Source organism: Drosophila navojoa, chromosome X, assembly GCF_054131105.1.
Source record: "Drosophila navojoa isolate 15081-1374.11 chromosome X, UAZ_NAV_1.0, whole genome shotgun sequence".
Taxonomy (NCBI): Eukaryota; Metazoa; Arthropoda; class Insecta; order Diptera; family Drosophilidae; genus Drosophila; species Drosophila navojoa.
Genome location: NC_142895.1, coordinates 9089896 through 9107567, shown reverse-complemented (window position 1 = coordinate 9107567; position 17672 = coordinate 9089896). Strand labels below are relative to the sequence as shown.

The 17672-nt window shown below is 40.3% G+C and overlaps 2 protein-coding genes across 2 annotated transcripts in view; one reads left to right on the top strand and one right to left on the bottom strand.

The window, feature by feature from the left end:
* The window catches only part of LOC108656805 (uncharacterized), a 59952-nt gene that overhangs the window by 30737 nt on the left and 11543 nt on the right, over window positions 1-17672 (bottom strand). The gene's annotated exons all lie outside the window — the stretch shown is intronic.
* Window positions 1405-2396, top strand: nullo (cellularization-related protein nullo). Its single transcript, XM_018109092.3, has one exon. It carries the CDS (start codon window positions 1481-1483, stop codon window positions 2222-2224), a length of 744 nt encoding a protein of 247 aa, XP_017964581.1. The 5' UTR covers window positions 1405-1480; the 3' UTR covers window positions 2225-2396.

Sequence of the window (17672 nt, the reverse complement as noted above, 5' to 3'; positions counted from 1 at the left end):
TTGACCTCTGTCTAAGTCTGAGCGATGTAAGCCTATATATTCCTATAAATCAAGATGATCAAGCTGGTACAGCTACGCTCAACAAACATACATATATATAAATACTTCATTGACAGCTTTATAGTATAGGAATGCCTAAAGATCAGTTAGCTGCGATCGCCCTTAACCTTAAAACAAATCCTAATTAGCTTAGTTAACAAATCAATTCAGTTAGAGCGACGTCTGCTGTACTCAGATATCTCGGCGATCTATGTTGAACTGATCTTCGCTCCACTTTCTCTGGGTATCTCACACCTATTGGGGGCTAATAAAAGCAGTTCGATGAACCACATAGATCTGTGCCGAACTAATGGCTGAGCTACAGCGATCTACACTCAGACGAATGAAACACAACACTTGAATCTCAGCTGATCGCAACTCTAATGAGCCACGGCATTATTTATTGCGCTTATCGTCATTAGGAATTTATCTCTAATAGGAATATTTTGTATACAAATATGTATAATTTTTTTCAATAACAAATCTCTACTGAAATGATCTTTCAAGGCTTGTAGCTGGGTAGAATTGTTTTTCCTATGTCTCTACAATTGATTGGACGATCTTTAATTCCATGCTAATGCTTAAACACCTTGTACTTAAGTGGAGTATACATTTCAGAGCTTAAAAATCCATATAGCTATTCTGGCTATACCATTGCCAAGCGAAAGTAAACAGATGCAATTGTTAATTAAAAAGGGCTCGAATATAAAGCGGGACAACAACAACTGAGGCGAGCGGAATATACAATTAGGAGCATATACAATGCACAGAAGCCTTCCCTGGCTGACACGCAAAAGCCACGTTTATATGAAGTTGATGGACATACAAAGCCGTAAACGAAATATGAAGACGTGCCCCATCGAGAGAAAGAGAAAGAAAGTGAGTGAGTGAGAGAGTAAGCTTGTTGCAACGACTGTAAGTAGTGGGAGTTTGTTTCCCCTCCCCCCCTCTCACTGTGACAGCTGCTCGCAGGGCAATTCATTAACCGTTTGTTGCGCGACTTCTCAAGTGGCGCCAATGGCTTTTGGCCCTCTGGGCAGGCCTGAGACTCGGGCCAAATGTGCCAAACGGCAGGCCATTAGCCAAGGCTGGAACACGTGTGCACAATGCGCTCGCATTTATGATGGCCAAAACCGAAACCGAAACCGAAACCGACAGGAAAATAGCAGATTTATGCAAAACCCAATTTTAATGAGGTGCCATAAATGGATGCAAAGCGCGTTTAGCTTTTATGGCAGCCAGCAATAAGATTTTCAATATTCGCTTTGGGCATTTGGCATACCTGCTCGGGCAGGGATTACCTGAGCGCTGGGCTGCCCAGGTAGGGCGGCGGCACAGTCGCACAGTCGCACAGGCGGCAGCTTAAATAGGCGAGCAGCCGCGAGCTGGGCAACCAGTAGCCACACGACAGCCAAGCAAGCAAGAGCCACTTCAAACGATCATGGGCAGCACACACTCCGATACGCACAGCAGCGATGCGAGCACTCGCGTCAGCTATGCCGACTTGACGCCGAGCCAAGTCGGCTGCTGTCCGTCGCCGCGTCCGCAGTGGAGCCAGTTACTCGCCCAGCTGCAGCGCAAGTTGGCCAGGAAGCGCCAATGCGCCTTTCAGCGTGGCTGCGGGGCGCGCACAGCGCTGCTGCGGCCCATGCCCAGATGCTCCTCCTTTGGCAGCTGCAGCACGCTTCTGACTCCAAGCAGGCAGCAGCAGCAGCAGCAACAGCAGAAGAAGAAGAGGAAGCAGCAGCAGGTGGACAACAACTACGCTCAGTGGAAATGCATGTTCGAGCACGCTGAGAGCAAGCGACTGCTGCCCCAGGCGCTGCGTCCACACGACATTAGCGAAGCGCTCTCGGGCCAGACAACGCCTCGGGGCTTCCCCTCACACACGGACACACGCCGCTGCACATTGGCCGAGCACCCCAAGCTGCTGGAGGAGGACCAAGCGGTGGAGCAGGAGCAGGAGCTGGAGCAGCACACGCCCCTCTACGATGACTGCAAAGTGCGACGCCGTCTCAGTTTCCGCCTGCCCGGCAGCGGCAGCCAGAGCAGCGTGCGTCGTCTGTCCACACGTCAGAAGGCCGACCAGGCCAAGCTCGAACAGCAGCTGGAGCGGGAGCTACGTGATCTGGAGGAATACTACGGCGCCTTTCACTATGCACGGCGCAACGAGCGACGCATTTGACGAGCGAATAGCGAGACAGCAAAAGAGAGAGAGAGAGAGAGAGAGAGTGAGAGAGTGATATGAAGAGTTGACAAATGGAATCCATAATGTGATAGCTTTTAGTATATGTAGAATAGCTAAGTTAGCTTTAAGACACTTTGAATAAAATTCAGTCTGAAATAAATTTAATAAAAAACATGAAAAATCAAATCGAGATGAAAGTCAATCAAGGTTAAGGTCATTTGAAACTAAATGATGGAACTGAAATGAGTTGAATAGCCTAGAAATACGATATCTGCATTCATTTGTGGCTGTCGGCTGTTTATTGGGCTGGAACGTCTACATAGGCGTATAGAATATCAACCACATTCAGCATTATTAGTTGAAATTAGTAAAGTCTAGGCGAAGCGTTGTAGCCGTCTATCGTCAATCAACCAATCAATCATTGGGTAAAGAAATTCACTTAAAGTACAATCTATTGATGGTTCATATAAGAAAAGTCCTCTGGCGTCGATAACAAACAGTAAAATCAAGAGATATCTGTAGACAATCAATCATTGGGAAATGCATATAATCTATAGAACAATATGTTAAAGAACTGAAAGATTAAATCAATCGAGTAATCATTTAGCTTAATATTCATGAAAGATATAATTAGGAGATATGAGATGAGCCTGAGATTCATTTAAGCTAGAGTATGAAACATACTTTGAAATAGGCATAAGATTGATAGCCAATCAATTAGTACAGTGTTGTGAAACAAATGAATTTCATATTTCAAGCAACTAATTGTGATTGAAGAAATATTATTATTCAAATTGATTGAATAAGCAGAGAAGAAGAAATCATTTTAATTCTACACATGCTAAAACATCGCAATCAATCAATCACTTTATCCATTATTCAAATCAATATCTAAGAGACAAAGTGAAATGACAATTAGTCAATCAGTTCATTAAAGGCAATATACATGATGTCGAACAAATGCTCTGGGCTTTGCGACTCTGACCGATAAATGCTTGATAGCTTAACTAAAGCAGTCAATCAATCAATCACAGACTGTGGAAGAGATTGCCATTCAACATGTGCGCCACGCATAGTGTAATCCTTTTGTTTTGCTTGCATGCTATTCATAAGCCAGAAATAGATATGCCAAATGAGTTGAAATCGTCTGATGCATGAAGACAAATCTAATTGCCAGTATGAATGGAATAGTAATTGGGTACATTTGTGTGGCCAGCCATCAGCTGAAGAGTGAAGGCTGCCAACGCCCCTAAAGTGGGGCAGGGTCACTGGCAAATGCCACTGGCAATTAATCAGAGTCAATGAATTCGCTGCCAGCTTACAAACAAAACAGACCGACAAAAAAGAAAAATAGATGAAAATGCTAGAAAAACTTGGCCAAAATGCAGCCAGAAATGCAACAGTCGGAAGAACGAGAGAGAGAGCGAGAGACAGAGTTCAGGATTTTATGGGATTTTTTCTGGCTTAGCAATAAGTCAGAGCAACGCAAGGCAATGCTGTATACCCTGTAATAAAAGAGTGTTGTGCGGACTGAATAATGGCATTTGTCAGTTAAACGTTAACGAATGTGGGAAATAAACAAAAATGGGTAGAGATAAATAACACGTAAATGATTGTATAAAAGTCTGTGCGAAGACTTGGCGAAAATATCCTGTAATAGTTAGAGAGAGAGAGAGAAATAGCACTAGAGAAAAACGGATAAGCAGGGTAAGAGAGCTATGTTACGTTATAAGTGACGCTTAAAGGGCAAAAGGGGGGAAAGAGTAGGAGTACAGGTAGGTATTTCTAGATATTTCAAATAGCTAAATAGGTAGGAAGGATCTGACTAAATATAGAGACATAGGGATAGATAGAAGTAGGCAATATGACATAGGATTAGACATAAGGTAATATATAGAATCTACAGGTAGCAAGACCTGAGAGCTACAGAAAAGAATGAAAGGAGACGGACGGATAAGATTCAGGGACATTTTCGAAACCGTTAGAAAGTTGTATACAGGCAAATACAAGTAGAGGTAGGTAGAGTGAGAGAGAGAGAGAGAGAGAGAGAATGTATGGATTGAATATATGTGTGAAATTGGAGAGGAGGAATAGATTGAAGAAAAAGAAACAGAGAGAAAAAGGCTAAGATATGAAAAGAAACAAATACATTCATGCATTCATTTACATGATGTACATAAGCATAAAGAATGCATATTTTACATTTCAATATGCAAATAGTAAACAAGTAAGAAGACTCTAGTCGAGACTGCTCGACTAGGAGATACCCTGAACCCTCCAAGCTGATATTCTTATCATTCTGCACTTCTTTTATGCACGCACACATACATACACATGCATCCACCCTCACGCGCCCGCGCTCTGCTAACTGCGCAGTAAGCAGCGACTGCGCTTGGGCTGCGCTGCAGTGTGGGCAATAGTATGAGAATCTATTTGATGAATAACTTTTTTTGTAGACATGCAATCTTAATGAAATTTTCAGAGCGTAATCATATGGTCAAAATGTGTGTACATTCTAAAGCACAAGTCTCTAGTACTTGAAATACGTTTTTTACAAATTGGGGGCGAAGGGGGCGTGGTATCCGAAATCTGTTGATTACAAAATGTTTGTATTCATCATATATATATACACAGTAAATCTGAAGTCTCTATGTTTAATAGTTTCCCATGAGGCTCAAAAAACAAAATCAATTTTTCGATTATTCTCGATAAAAAAGTTATCGGATGAGTTATCGAAAAAATAAAGCAAACTCGTACTGCGTATGGTATACACGAGTATGCACAAAAAATTTCAGCTCTCTAGCTCTTATATCTTCTGAGATCTCGGCGTTCATACGGACAGACGGACGGACGGACGGACGGACGGACGGACGGACGGACGGACGGACAGACGGACGGACAGACGGACGGACGGACGGACGGACAGACGGACAGGGCTATATCGACTCAGCTCATCGTGCTGATCAAGAATATATATACTTTGTGGGGTCTGCGATGATTCCTTCTGCCTGTTACATACTTTTACACAAAAACATTATACCCTGATTTCCCATTTTCAATGGGTTCAGGGTATAAAAAGAAAATGCTAGCAAATACATTCGAATTCATATTACATCTACTTGAATTGACTTGGATTCGGAAACTGTTCAAACTACTCTCGCTTCGTTGTAAAGTGAACTTTGGCTATTTAGCCTTCGATTTATCTTTATCGCCTACGGGCGGACATTTCAATCAGTCAATTTCACAGCGTCCAGCGATTGCTATTGATGATGTGTCTCTTCGTTTATTTTGACAAGTTTTGTTTTCTCTCGATGCCAATTTGATTTTTGGCAACAGCTAGAGCCGAAGAAGCGCAAGGCGAATGCGAGCTGCGAACTGCGAAATTCATTCATTAGGCAGAACAAAAATTGAATCGACTGTCCGCTGAGCGAGAGGGGAGACGAGAGGAGGAGGAGGAGGAGACATTGTTAGCGGAAGATTAATGAGGCTGGCCAGGCGAAATGCCAGAGACGGCGACGCGCCACATAATGCAAATGCCGCAGTGAAATATTTGTGGCACTTGTGGCGCCCCCGACAGACATGAGGCACATGCAAAAAAAAAAAGAATGAAGCGAATAAAATGAATAAAATGAAATAAACTAGATGACAACAAGTTGAACGAACCGCAAAGCTGACCACAAAAATTGGCACAAGTTCACAGAGAGAGAGGGAGAGAGAGAAGGAGAGAAAGAGAGCGACAACTGAACTCAATCAATGGGGCTGTTGAACATTTAGCTGGGACAGCTACTCGCAAAACAGCCAACAAACAGCATTCATTGAAATCGTTGTGGCTCAGCTCGCCAGCCAACAAACAGACTGTTTAGATGTTGCCCACTTGGCCAGGGCCTGCGGCTTAAATCGATAGCCACGGGCGAAGGGCGCGTCACGTGCTAACAAAGTCAACAAATGAAAACTAATCGGCAATTATAAGCAAATGTCTGCAGCGAAACGGAAAGCGGAAGAAGAGAATAATAAAACCAGAACAGAAGAGAGAAAGAGACAAAGAGAGAGACAGAGCCAGAGAGAGAGAGGGAGAGAGACCGACAGTCGAATTTAGCATGCAACATGCGGCGTATGAGTAACGCGTGTTAGCCAAATGTCACAAAGCGGCTAATAAGAAGAAACATGCAAGCAGAGCCAAATGCCATAAATACGAATACTAAATGCCCTTAACATAGTTTGTGCTCATAGACACACGCAGCAAATCTAATGTGAATCAAAACTTTATGTAAGGCAATTCCCATTATTTGACAAATCCCTATTAGATCATCTGGTTTTATGAACATAATCCTTGGATAGGGTATTCGAGTGTAAGAAGACAAAATAGAATGAAGCTGCTCGACTTGGCCAACAAGAGTCAAAAGACAAGGCAAACAAGGCAACGGAGCCAGCAAGATGAGACAGTGAGTGGAAAGAGAGAGAGAGAGAGAGAGAGAGGGAGACAATATGATGATATGAGAGGCAGGGCAAAGCAAGACAAACAGCCGGCAAATACTTTTCAATTTCGGGCACAGACTTAATGCCGCTCACTGCAGTCGAGGCTGAGGCCGAGGCCAAACGCCGACTCGCAATGAATCAGAGCCGTTGCCTGGCTCTTCTCTCATATCGTAAATGGCAATTACCCAGTAGAGGGCGCATCGGCGGGGGCGATTAGGGGCAACATAAATGATTGCATACGTGCAGGCGCCGAGCCAGCCGCAATTTTGGCTAATCAAATAAATTTGTCAGTTTATGCGAGTTGCCACATTTCACGCATGTTAAGTGGGTCGCGACACGGTCATGCTCTCTCTCTCTCTCTCTCTCTCTCTCTCTGTGTCTCTTTGTTTGTGCCAGCTCGTTTTGGGATGTTTCCATATGAAGTTCCCCTGTCTGGCTGCTGCGCCGAGGTCTATTTTTAAAGCCCCAAAACTTAATCATTCGACTATTTGAAGATTTTGTGTTAATACCCTTGCTTTTACTCTATTAAAACGGGTATATTGGCACTTGAGAGTAAAAGATATGATGACATGATAATGTGATGATATGATGATATGATGATATGATGATATGATGATATGATGATATGATGATATGATGAGATGATGATATGATGATATGATGATATGATGATATGATGAGATGATGATATGATGATATTTTTATATAGTTTATTTTTACATAAGTGTATACAGTTTAACAGTTACTTATTCTTGGCTCTGGAAGTTTTCGGCAGAGCATTGCGCAGCTGTAGGCAATAAAGGAAATTTAACATAATATTGAATTGAATACGCTCAGCGGGGTTCCAGGTGTGCATAGTTTTAGGGATGAGGCTGTGACAGAGAGAAGTGTGTGGGTGTGTATGTGGCATAAATAAGGGTGTATTAGTTTGAAACAGGCAGCCAGACAAGGCTTAAATCGAGCATTTTAAAGTGATTCCACTTGAGAAGCAAGCAAGCAGAAAGAGCGAGAGAGAGATAGAGAGAGAGAGAGAGAGAGAGAGAGAGAGAGAGAGAGAGAGGGGAGAGAGAAATCAACCTATATACCTGTAAACAGTTTTATTCTCATTTTTGGCATGCGAAATTTGATTTTGTGCTACAATATTTATTAAAATTGTATTTTTCAATTTAGCCACAATTTGCGTCGTTGACAACGACTTTCAGAGCAGCCGTATACCCACTACTCCAGCAAGTTCCCAGGTCCCACTTTTCCTGTTATTTTTCTCATTTTGCTCAGGCTCCAGTTTGTGGTTGGCAATGTCACTCGCAGCCGCTATCGTTGGCAACGCGATGATATCGTTTTATTTCCCTTTGACGCTTCCGCCGGCGGCCGCTTCAGTTGCCACATCCAACCCCAGCCACATGCAACACGGCCAACTCCACTCTCGCCCCCGCCCGCTGCGCACCTTTCTGCCGCCGCCTTCGGGTCCATTCATCCCACAAAGCTGCCGGTGAGTCATTCGTGTCTGTTCACGCTGACGCTGATTGTGTGCAAATGATAGCAATATGGTAACAATCTTTATGCCTCCACCTTGGCAGCCTTGCCAGCGCCCTTTCCTTCGCTTCATTCGCTCACCTCCCACTTCTCATCATCATCGCGCAGCATCCAACAATTTGCTATTACAGTTATACTCATCAGCATCATCTCATCATTCGTGGGGTATTTTGCTATGCGTCGCAGCAGGCAATCCAATTTTATCTCTTTACATTTCGATATTGGCCAAGAAGGAGTGAGAGAGAGTTATACATATACATATATACATGTATATAGAGGGGGAGCGTATGTTTCCTGGAACTGCCATCGACTCGAAGTTCAACTGCGTCGCATTCTAATTGGATTTCTGTTCGTGGAAATGCAATGAATCTTCTGCTGCCTGCATTCACTAACACATTCATGGTAAGCAATATTAAAGCGAGAACAGCTGCTCAACAGAGATGCCATCTTAACCTTTTCCTTTCTTTAGCGGCGTTTCGTACAGATTGTCAACAGTAATAGCATAATATGTAAGTAAGTAATGGAGCTGTTAGCATTGTTGGCTGAGTTGTTAACAAAGATCTTTCTGTTCTGCAAAGCTAACAGCAAATTATCATAACATTTTCATTAACAGTGTACTGTTCAGCTCCCAATAGATAACAGACTTACAATATACATAAGCAGATGATTAACAGCTACAGCTTTCACAATGAAGTTAACAGGAAACTGTTAATGTACTATCAACTGCTAGTCTGTTAACCTCCTGTTAATTCTAATTTTGCAGCTCTCTTAGAGGGTAACTGCCCGCTGTGCCAGCCTCACTTGGAGGCTTTATAACTTGATGTTTTGTTATTATGAAGAATTTTGCGCTTTCCGTTGGCCCAACTTGGCATATGTAGAAAATTGTTGCAAACAAATCATTTGCATGCGCGCCAATCTCAACGTTGGCTTGTGTGCGTGTGTGTGTGTGTGTGTGTGTGTGGGTTGACAGAAATAAGTTCATCATGTTATAAATTATTACAGTCTGTTTTGTATGCACACTCACAGGAGAAAATTAGATTCTTGTCGCTGCGTTACTTTCTCAACGCGCTCGCCCTCTCTCTCTCTCTCTCTCACACACACACTCGCGTCATCTCCATTTGATTCATATGAAGTTGGCGCTTAATTAAATTTTAATGACAATGTACACAACACTATATCATGCCACAAATCCCGATGGATTTCAGCTGGCAGCGCCAAATTGAGATAATAAAATGCTGCATGGACAGGCACATTAAATTGGAGGAGGACCGGCCAAAAACCAAGACCAGGCCGAAGAGCACAGCAGCAGCAGCAGTCGATGCGAGGTAAGAGACCTGCCCATGCCCCCATGCCAAAAGAAATGATGGCCAAAGTCTTTGGCTTTGCAGTTCTGCAGCAAATCTCACTTAAGGCGCATGGGGCGTATGCGTTACGCGATTAGTTGAAGCTCATTCGAGAGCATGTTAGGAGGGGAGCGTGCGGACAGGGGCAGGGGCAGCGGCAGGGGCTGGCATACTAAATGACAAAAGGATAAAAGGCGTTTGCCGAAAAATAAATTAGACAGCAGCGCGAGCTGCCCACGCGGAGGGTGAGAAGCAGCGGGAGAAGCAGAGGGGCGGGGATGTCTTGTACATAAGCCAAAGCGTAAGTGCCAATTAAAAAGCCAACAAAAAACATAAGAAGAAGAAGAGAACGCATAAAACAAGGCAAACAAAAAAAAAAAGCGAAAGAAGCGGACATAAGTAAATGATAATGAAAGGGCATGCTAAATAAGAGCAGACAGACACCACCCCACAGGCCATAAAATTGAGCAAGGACAAGAATTAGGGGACACACTTAGAAGCACACACACACACACACACATACACACGCCCATAAATCGCCTCATTTAATATACTGAAAGACGCATTCAAAGTTCTTGAAAAAGGAAGGAAAAAAAAAGCGATTTCGATGTGCATTTCAATCTTGAGAAGACCCAATTCTTTAATTCAATTTCTTTAAGTCACTTAGAAAAGTTTGACTCTTTTTTTTAAATTTTTTTTATTTTTTTATTTCGGTTTTGTTAAGATTTGTGATTTGTTTTTCATTTTTTTTTTTTTTCATTTCTTTGCAAAGCCAATTTTTATAGAATTAGCTTAGCCTTGAATATAAGAGATTTCCCAGCTACTTAAAGTGTGCAAAGCATTAGCATAGTAAGAAATAGCAGAGAATATCTATAAGACAAAAATATTTTAAAAATATTAAATATTATCTATAAGAAAATAAAAATATTAAGGAATCAAAGAAATATGAAAGAAATACTACCAGCAAGAATCTGAATTAATATCATAACTTCCACCTTATTAATATTTCACCTCGATATATATCTCTGCCTTAAACAAGTATGCAATTACTAATATTCAAAACAGAAATTCCCGCCTAATGTATCGGATATAATAAGCCTAAATACCTTCTCTAAAATAATACAATTAATTAATTTTGTCATCTTTTGAAAGCAGCTGCAGCTAGCAGAAAGCTGCCACACACTGCCACTGCTCTATAAGTGTTAAGCCACGCCCCCGTCTCAGTTACGTCCGTTGCAAGAAGAGAAGAAAAACAAAGAAAATTGAAAGCAAATGTGTAGCATACTTAGCAGCGCGCTTCGACGAGCAAAGTGGCATTGAAATAACAATAGCAATAACAATATTGTTGAAGAGAACAATAAGAAAGCGAGAAGAGGAAGAGAGCTCGGGTAGGGTGTGCTCAACGAGCATATACCCTGCATGCAGTGAGATGGGAGCGAAATGAGTATTAGAAGTTCGTTAAACTTGAATATTCCCATTTATTCAGCAAGGGTAAGAAGATAAGCAAGACAAATAGAGATAGAGGTAGAGTCAGCTATGGAGCCGAGCACATCTCTTCGCTCAGAATACAAATACTTCAGGCTGCATGTGAGGCGGATAACGCATATGCCGCTGTCAAGAACCACCTACAGGGTATATTAAGAAAACAATGTAACAAAAACTGCAAAATGCTGGCGAAGCTTGTACCAGAACTGGCACTGGGTCTATGGCTGGGGCACGAGCGGGGCGGGCTGCTCATTCCATTCCAAGGCAAAATGTAAATGACGCCATAATTGCAGCCATCAAATGAGGCAACAGCAGTGGCAGCAGCGACACCAAAAGCAACCGCAAAAGAAATCAAATGAAACGAAAGAAAAGAAAAGAAAAGAAAAGAAAAGAAAAGAACAGCAGGTCAAAGTCCCAGAGCCCTATTCGCCTGCCGTCCTCTGCCGTCCCCCTGTCACGCAGTCAAAATGCGTGCAACTAAGCGTTGCAAATCGAAGCCGCATTCATGAAACTGGCCTCATAACCATTTCATAGGTCTGCCGTTTCCTCCCATTTCACTCGCTCTGCCACAGCCCTTTTTTTCGGGTTTCTTTCTCTGCCACACTTGCCAATTGCCACTTGCCACTTGCCAGTTGCGACTTGCCTCAGCCCCGCCTCTTACCTTCAGCCTTGCTTTGATTGTCGGCCCAAGTCAATTGCAGCCCGCATCAGCAGCAGCCCCAAAAAGTATGCTACGCATATTTAATTTTATGATTTCTTTTGCGCTAGCTGAGGGCGGGCAATTCGAATACGCTTAAAAGACAATTCTTAGATAGCAAAGGAGGAAGAAAGAGAGGGAGAAAAGCCCTGCAAAACGACTGAAAAATACTCTCACTAAATAGATAGAGATATAGATATAGATATAGATATAGATATAGATATAGATATAGATATAGATATAGATATAGATATAGATATAGATATAGATATAGATATAGATATAGATATAGATATAGATATAGATATAGATATAGATATAGATATAGATATAGATATAGATATAGATATAGATATAGATATAGATATAGATATAGATATAGATATAGATATAGATATAGATATAGATATAGATATAGATATAGATATAGATATAGATATAGATATAGATATAGATATAGATATAGATATAGATATAGATATAGATATAGATATAGATATAGATATAGATATAGATATAGATATAGATATAGATATAGATATAGATATAGATATAGATATAGATATAGATATAGATATAGATATAGATATAGATATAGATATAGATATAGATATAGATATAGATATAGATATAGATATAGATATAGATATAGATATAGATATAGATATAGATATAGATATAGATATAGATATAGATATAGATATAGATATAGATATAGATATAGATATAGATATAGATATAGATATAGATATAGATATAGATATAGATATAGATATAGAATAGTAGATAAGATATAGATATAGATATAGATATATAGATATAGATATAGATATAGATATAGATATAGATATAGAATAGATATAGATATAGATATTAGATATAGATATAGATATAGATATAGATATAGATATAGATATAGATATAGATATAGAATATAGATATAGATATAGATATAGATATAGATATGATAGATATAGATATAGATATAGATATAGATTATAGATATAGATATAGATATAGATATAGATATAGATATAGATATAGATATAGATATAGATATAGATATAGATATAGATATAGATATAGATATAGATATAGATATACATATGTATATGTATGTATGGATTTCCTGATCAACTGTGCCTTGATTTCAAGTTCATTTCAAGTTCATGTCAACCTCAGCTCAAAAATAGAAACATTTCTCGCTTTAGCATTCGAACAGTACACAACTTTGCAAAAATCTATGAAAGTTACATTTTGCAGAAAATATTTAATAGTCAAGTCAAACAAAATTTAGTCCAAGTCATTTTCATAATTTCACTCACGACATTTATATAGAAGTTTGGCAAGCAGCATGTCGTACCGCACACAGGAGGAACTGCAGCGGCAGCTGCTGAAGCTTGGCTGGACAGTTGACCCGCAGCCGCAGACACTATATCCAAATATTCCGGGCGAGGGGATGCCTCTACGCCAGCTGGCCACGTTCACACTGCGGGAGCAGTGCCCCGACAATGCGTGCCAACCGAACGGAGCCAAGCCCTCCGCTCAGTCGTCGGCAAACTCAACCGATTTCCAAAAATCGAAGCAACAGAAAGATCGCCCACATAAGGACTTCCACTGACAGCGTGCAAAAATTTATTATCACTTTCGAGTCGAGACCGTTTCGGACACTAAATCAAGCATATATACTAATTGATATATATACAGTAGTACAATCACTTTATGTGGAATGAATTAATTATACAATAAGATGATGAAATTATTGAAAGTTTTAAATGATGATTTTTGGTCTTGAGAGTTATCTAGATTATTCACATTTGCATTTGGCCTTTGCAGTTGTAGGAAATATTATATTTTCACTTATGCCAGCGGAATATGCATGACGAGGAAAAGTTTTTGGGCAAGGAATCTAAGTAAGTTGAATTTAAAGCTCTGCACTTGAAATATGCGTGAGGAATTCAGCTTTCTCATGGTTTTCACATAGCTCCATATGGAACTACTAAGGAAATTCATCTAAGCCAAAACGATGGGAATTTTAACATGGCTGAAAAAGGAAAGGCCAGATACTGCGTTTGCTGATAAGCCTTGGCTGTGGACCTTGCGGTTTTCTTCATTTCTGTTAATAGGTATATATTTATTTTATATATCTACTTTCTTGGGGTCTTACGCTTGACCCAATCGGGCCGTGGCCGTGGCCGTGGCTAAGGGGCAACAGGAGCGAGGCTATGACTGTTTATACTGTCTGCCTTTTATGCCTTTGTGCGCGGCTTTTGTGTCTGTCCCTCATATCGAGCTGAGCATTGTGCGAAAGGTTTGCGCGTTGTTTGTTTGCCGTCTTATCGCTTATCGCTTATCGCTGCCAGAAATTGATTTCTAAGCATGTATTTAAGCTGAACAACAACCATTCAGCTCACTTTCACGCTGTGTGTGTGTGTGTGTGTGTGTGCGTGGGTGCGTGCCTGTGTCCATAATTATAAAGCCACTTTTGACTTTATGCCTTGTAATTTGTTTGGCCGTTCGCTGCACAGACAAAAGATGGGAAACGAATACATACATATATGCAAATTAGAGGCCAAGTTCTCTGTGGATTCGATGGCATGTGGCAGCAGGAATGTGGCAAGTGGCATGTTTAGTTTACAACTTGATATGCATAACTCAAATAAACAAACAAACAGAATCTACATACGCACAACCCGTTGGCCTTTAACACATCGTTTCGCATTGATGAATGACCCAAGTGCACAGTGTCGCGCAAAAGTCCATGTACATTGGTAAACGTGTGATTCAACAAAGTAATAAATTATTTTAGGATTCAACTTCCTTACAAAAGTCTTGAAGTAGCGATAGTGAAATGAGATCGTCAGAGTTTCAAAAGTCATTTCTGTTCCCAACTACTAGAGTTGAGTGCTCTTTGAGTACTCTGTGAGTACATTTTGAGTACTCTAATTAAAGAGCTCTTACATCGAGTACTTTTTTAATGCGAACAGAGCTAATGCCCATTGGTGGAGCACGAATACGTGGCGCAGCTGTACATGCTCAATGCTTCTCTAACATTTAGATACGTTTCTCAACTTTCTATCTATCAATTCGACTGCCTAACTTTTCGCACGCACTGTAGCCTGGCTATATGTATGTCAAGTAAATAATTTCGTTGCGAATAAATTTAATATGCAAATATTTGGCTGGCACGCAATTTGTAAACATTTAACAAATGTGATTTCAAATCGAAATTCAACTATTGCTGCGCCATCATCCAAATTTTAATTGTATATTCAAAAACAGAAACAGAAATTATAAACTCGCAAGCAATTTATTTGCTTGCTTTTGGCACTTTTGCTTGCAGCTGGGGAGTGTATATGCATCTGTGTATATCTATCAGATTGTATCTTTGTATCTATGGGTTTTATTATTATTATTGCGTCTATGTATTACTGTATCGTTGTATCTAAGTATCTGAGTATCTGAATATCTAAGTATCTGAGTATCTGAGTATCTGAATATCTAAGTATCTGAGTATCTGAATATCTAAGTATCTGAGTATCTGAGTATCTGGGTATCTGAGTATCTTAGTATCTTAGTAGCTGAGTATCTTAGTATCTTAGTATCTTAGTATCTTAGTATCTTAGTATCCTAGTATCTTAGTATCTTAGTATCTTAGTATCTTATTAACTTAGTATCTTAGTATCATAGTATCATATTAACTTAGTATCTTAGTATGTTAGTAAATTAGTATCTTTGTATAACAATATTATATCTCTGTATCTTTATATCTCTGTATCTTTATATCTTTGTATCTTTGCAAGTTTGCATAGTTGTATCTTTGACTCTCATTGCATCTCTGAGCTTCTGTGTCTTTGCACTTTCGGTATATCCTTGTAATTTTGCATCTTGACAACATTGTATCATTATATCTTTGTAACTTTGTATCTCTGTTTGCGTATGAACCTGCATCTGTATCTGGATCAGTTCAAGTTGAAATGAGTTTTTCATTTGGCAAATGCACGCCAAACTTTGAAGTGTTTCTTTCAACACACCGACGCAGTGAGCAAAAGCTGCAATTACTTTAGTGGATGGAAATGGAAATCAGAGCTAGCATTGAACAAAAACTTTAAAACTAGAAGAGCTAGCTAAAATCGAGCTCAGCACCGAAAGTAATTAAGATACCCAAACAAGTGAACATGGAGAATAATCTGCTTGTTGTTACAACAATTTGCAAAATAATTGTTCTGCAATTGAGTCTTAGTTGAGCATTGAGAACGAATTGATTGAAGCAATTTAGAATCGTGATGGTTAAATTTATGTATGAGGCTATGAAGAGAATAAAATGTCATTCGAGTGAACTGTGTATCAAGCTGAATGTCAGCCACGATAAAGGACTAGAACGCAATGCTAACTGGGAAGCCGCATAGTCAATGACGCACTCTGACCATGGACTATGACAAACAACTGGGGGAGGACAAGTGACATTGAATGACACAATTGAACACAGTTGGACACAATTATTAATATAACCAGATAAGCGGAGGGCAGTCAGAACAATGCACAGATATCAGTCAGTGGAGCTGACCATGGCTAAAAATTCATTGGAATCTCATTTCGATAAACCAAATTTAAGCAGAATATATTTTAATGATTTAATTGTATAGGATGAATCGAAACCGAATCTAGCCCTCGACTAGATATGCCTCAGGTCGAATGACAGCATAAGCATGAACATTCTTGTCGCCTCGTTCAGCTCGCTGGACATTGTTGTCAGTTTTGCTGACAGCATACACACACACACACACTCTCACACTCATACAGGAGTAGACAGCATGTAGAATGTAATGAAAACCTGGCCCTTACATTTGGGCCATCTATTACAAGCAGAGAGGAGCGCCAACGAGTGGACTTTGAGTTTCCTCTTGTGTCTGTTGTCTGTTGACCAAATGCGAACTGGCAAACAATGCATTTTGTGGGCCTGCCCCAGAGGCACTAATTATGGCAGGAGACGGAGCGAGGTAGATAAAGACAAGGCAGAGAAATAGAGAGAGGGAGAGAGAGAGAGAGAGAGAGAGCGAGAGAGACAGCTAGAGGTAAGCTGCTCAGCAGCAACCGAAATTTAGTTTTCATTCACATTTCTGTTGACCGAAATGCTCCAAAAGTGTGGAACTACTGTTCCGAGAACCAGCTCTTTTGCCGTTCTGTGAGCTGAGAGCTGAGGCGTGGCACATTTTCGTTTGGGTAATTATGCATTGAGCCGCTTGCCAAATTAATCCCCAACTGAAGTGTTCCCCAGAGCAAAAACAGCTCTGAAGTAAGATGCGGAGGGGAGATAGGTGAAGCATAACTAAAATTAATTTTGTTATAGCTTATTTCCATTTAAAAACTGATGAATAATGGAGGCCCAACGAGTAGAAGTCGAAGAAAGTTTATGCAGATTCGGAAACTCTATATCGGATCTATCGATATCGATAGCTAGCAAGAAAGACTAGATGTCTATTTGAAGTGGTTCGATATGAATTGAATATGAAGTTAAAATTGAATTGAATAAAGACGCCCATGTCGCTTTCGATTATACTCTTTCTATAGCTAATATCGATATTTATCGATTTATTTAAAAGTTCTAATAAATGAATAACTAACCACTAAAAATCGGTTTAAGCTTTGGAATGCTGACTTCTTAAACAAAAAATGGATGCATAATAATATATATGTATATAGAGAATATGAAATATATATATCTCTGGAATGCCCAGGCTGTTACAGCTGTTACGCATGGCTATTGTCTATAGGGTATTTTCGCTACTGTTTGTCTGCTGTTAGTTCGAGCACTTTCTTTTTTTGAGTTTTGTTTGACGTGTCCTTGCGGTCGGCTCAATAGAAACTAGGCGCGGCGACGACGTCGACGTGGGCAACTACAACAATTCGG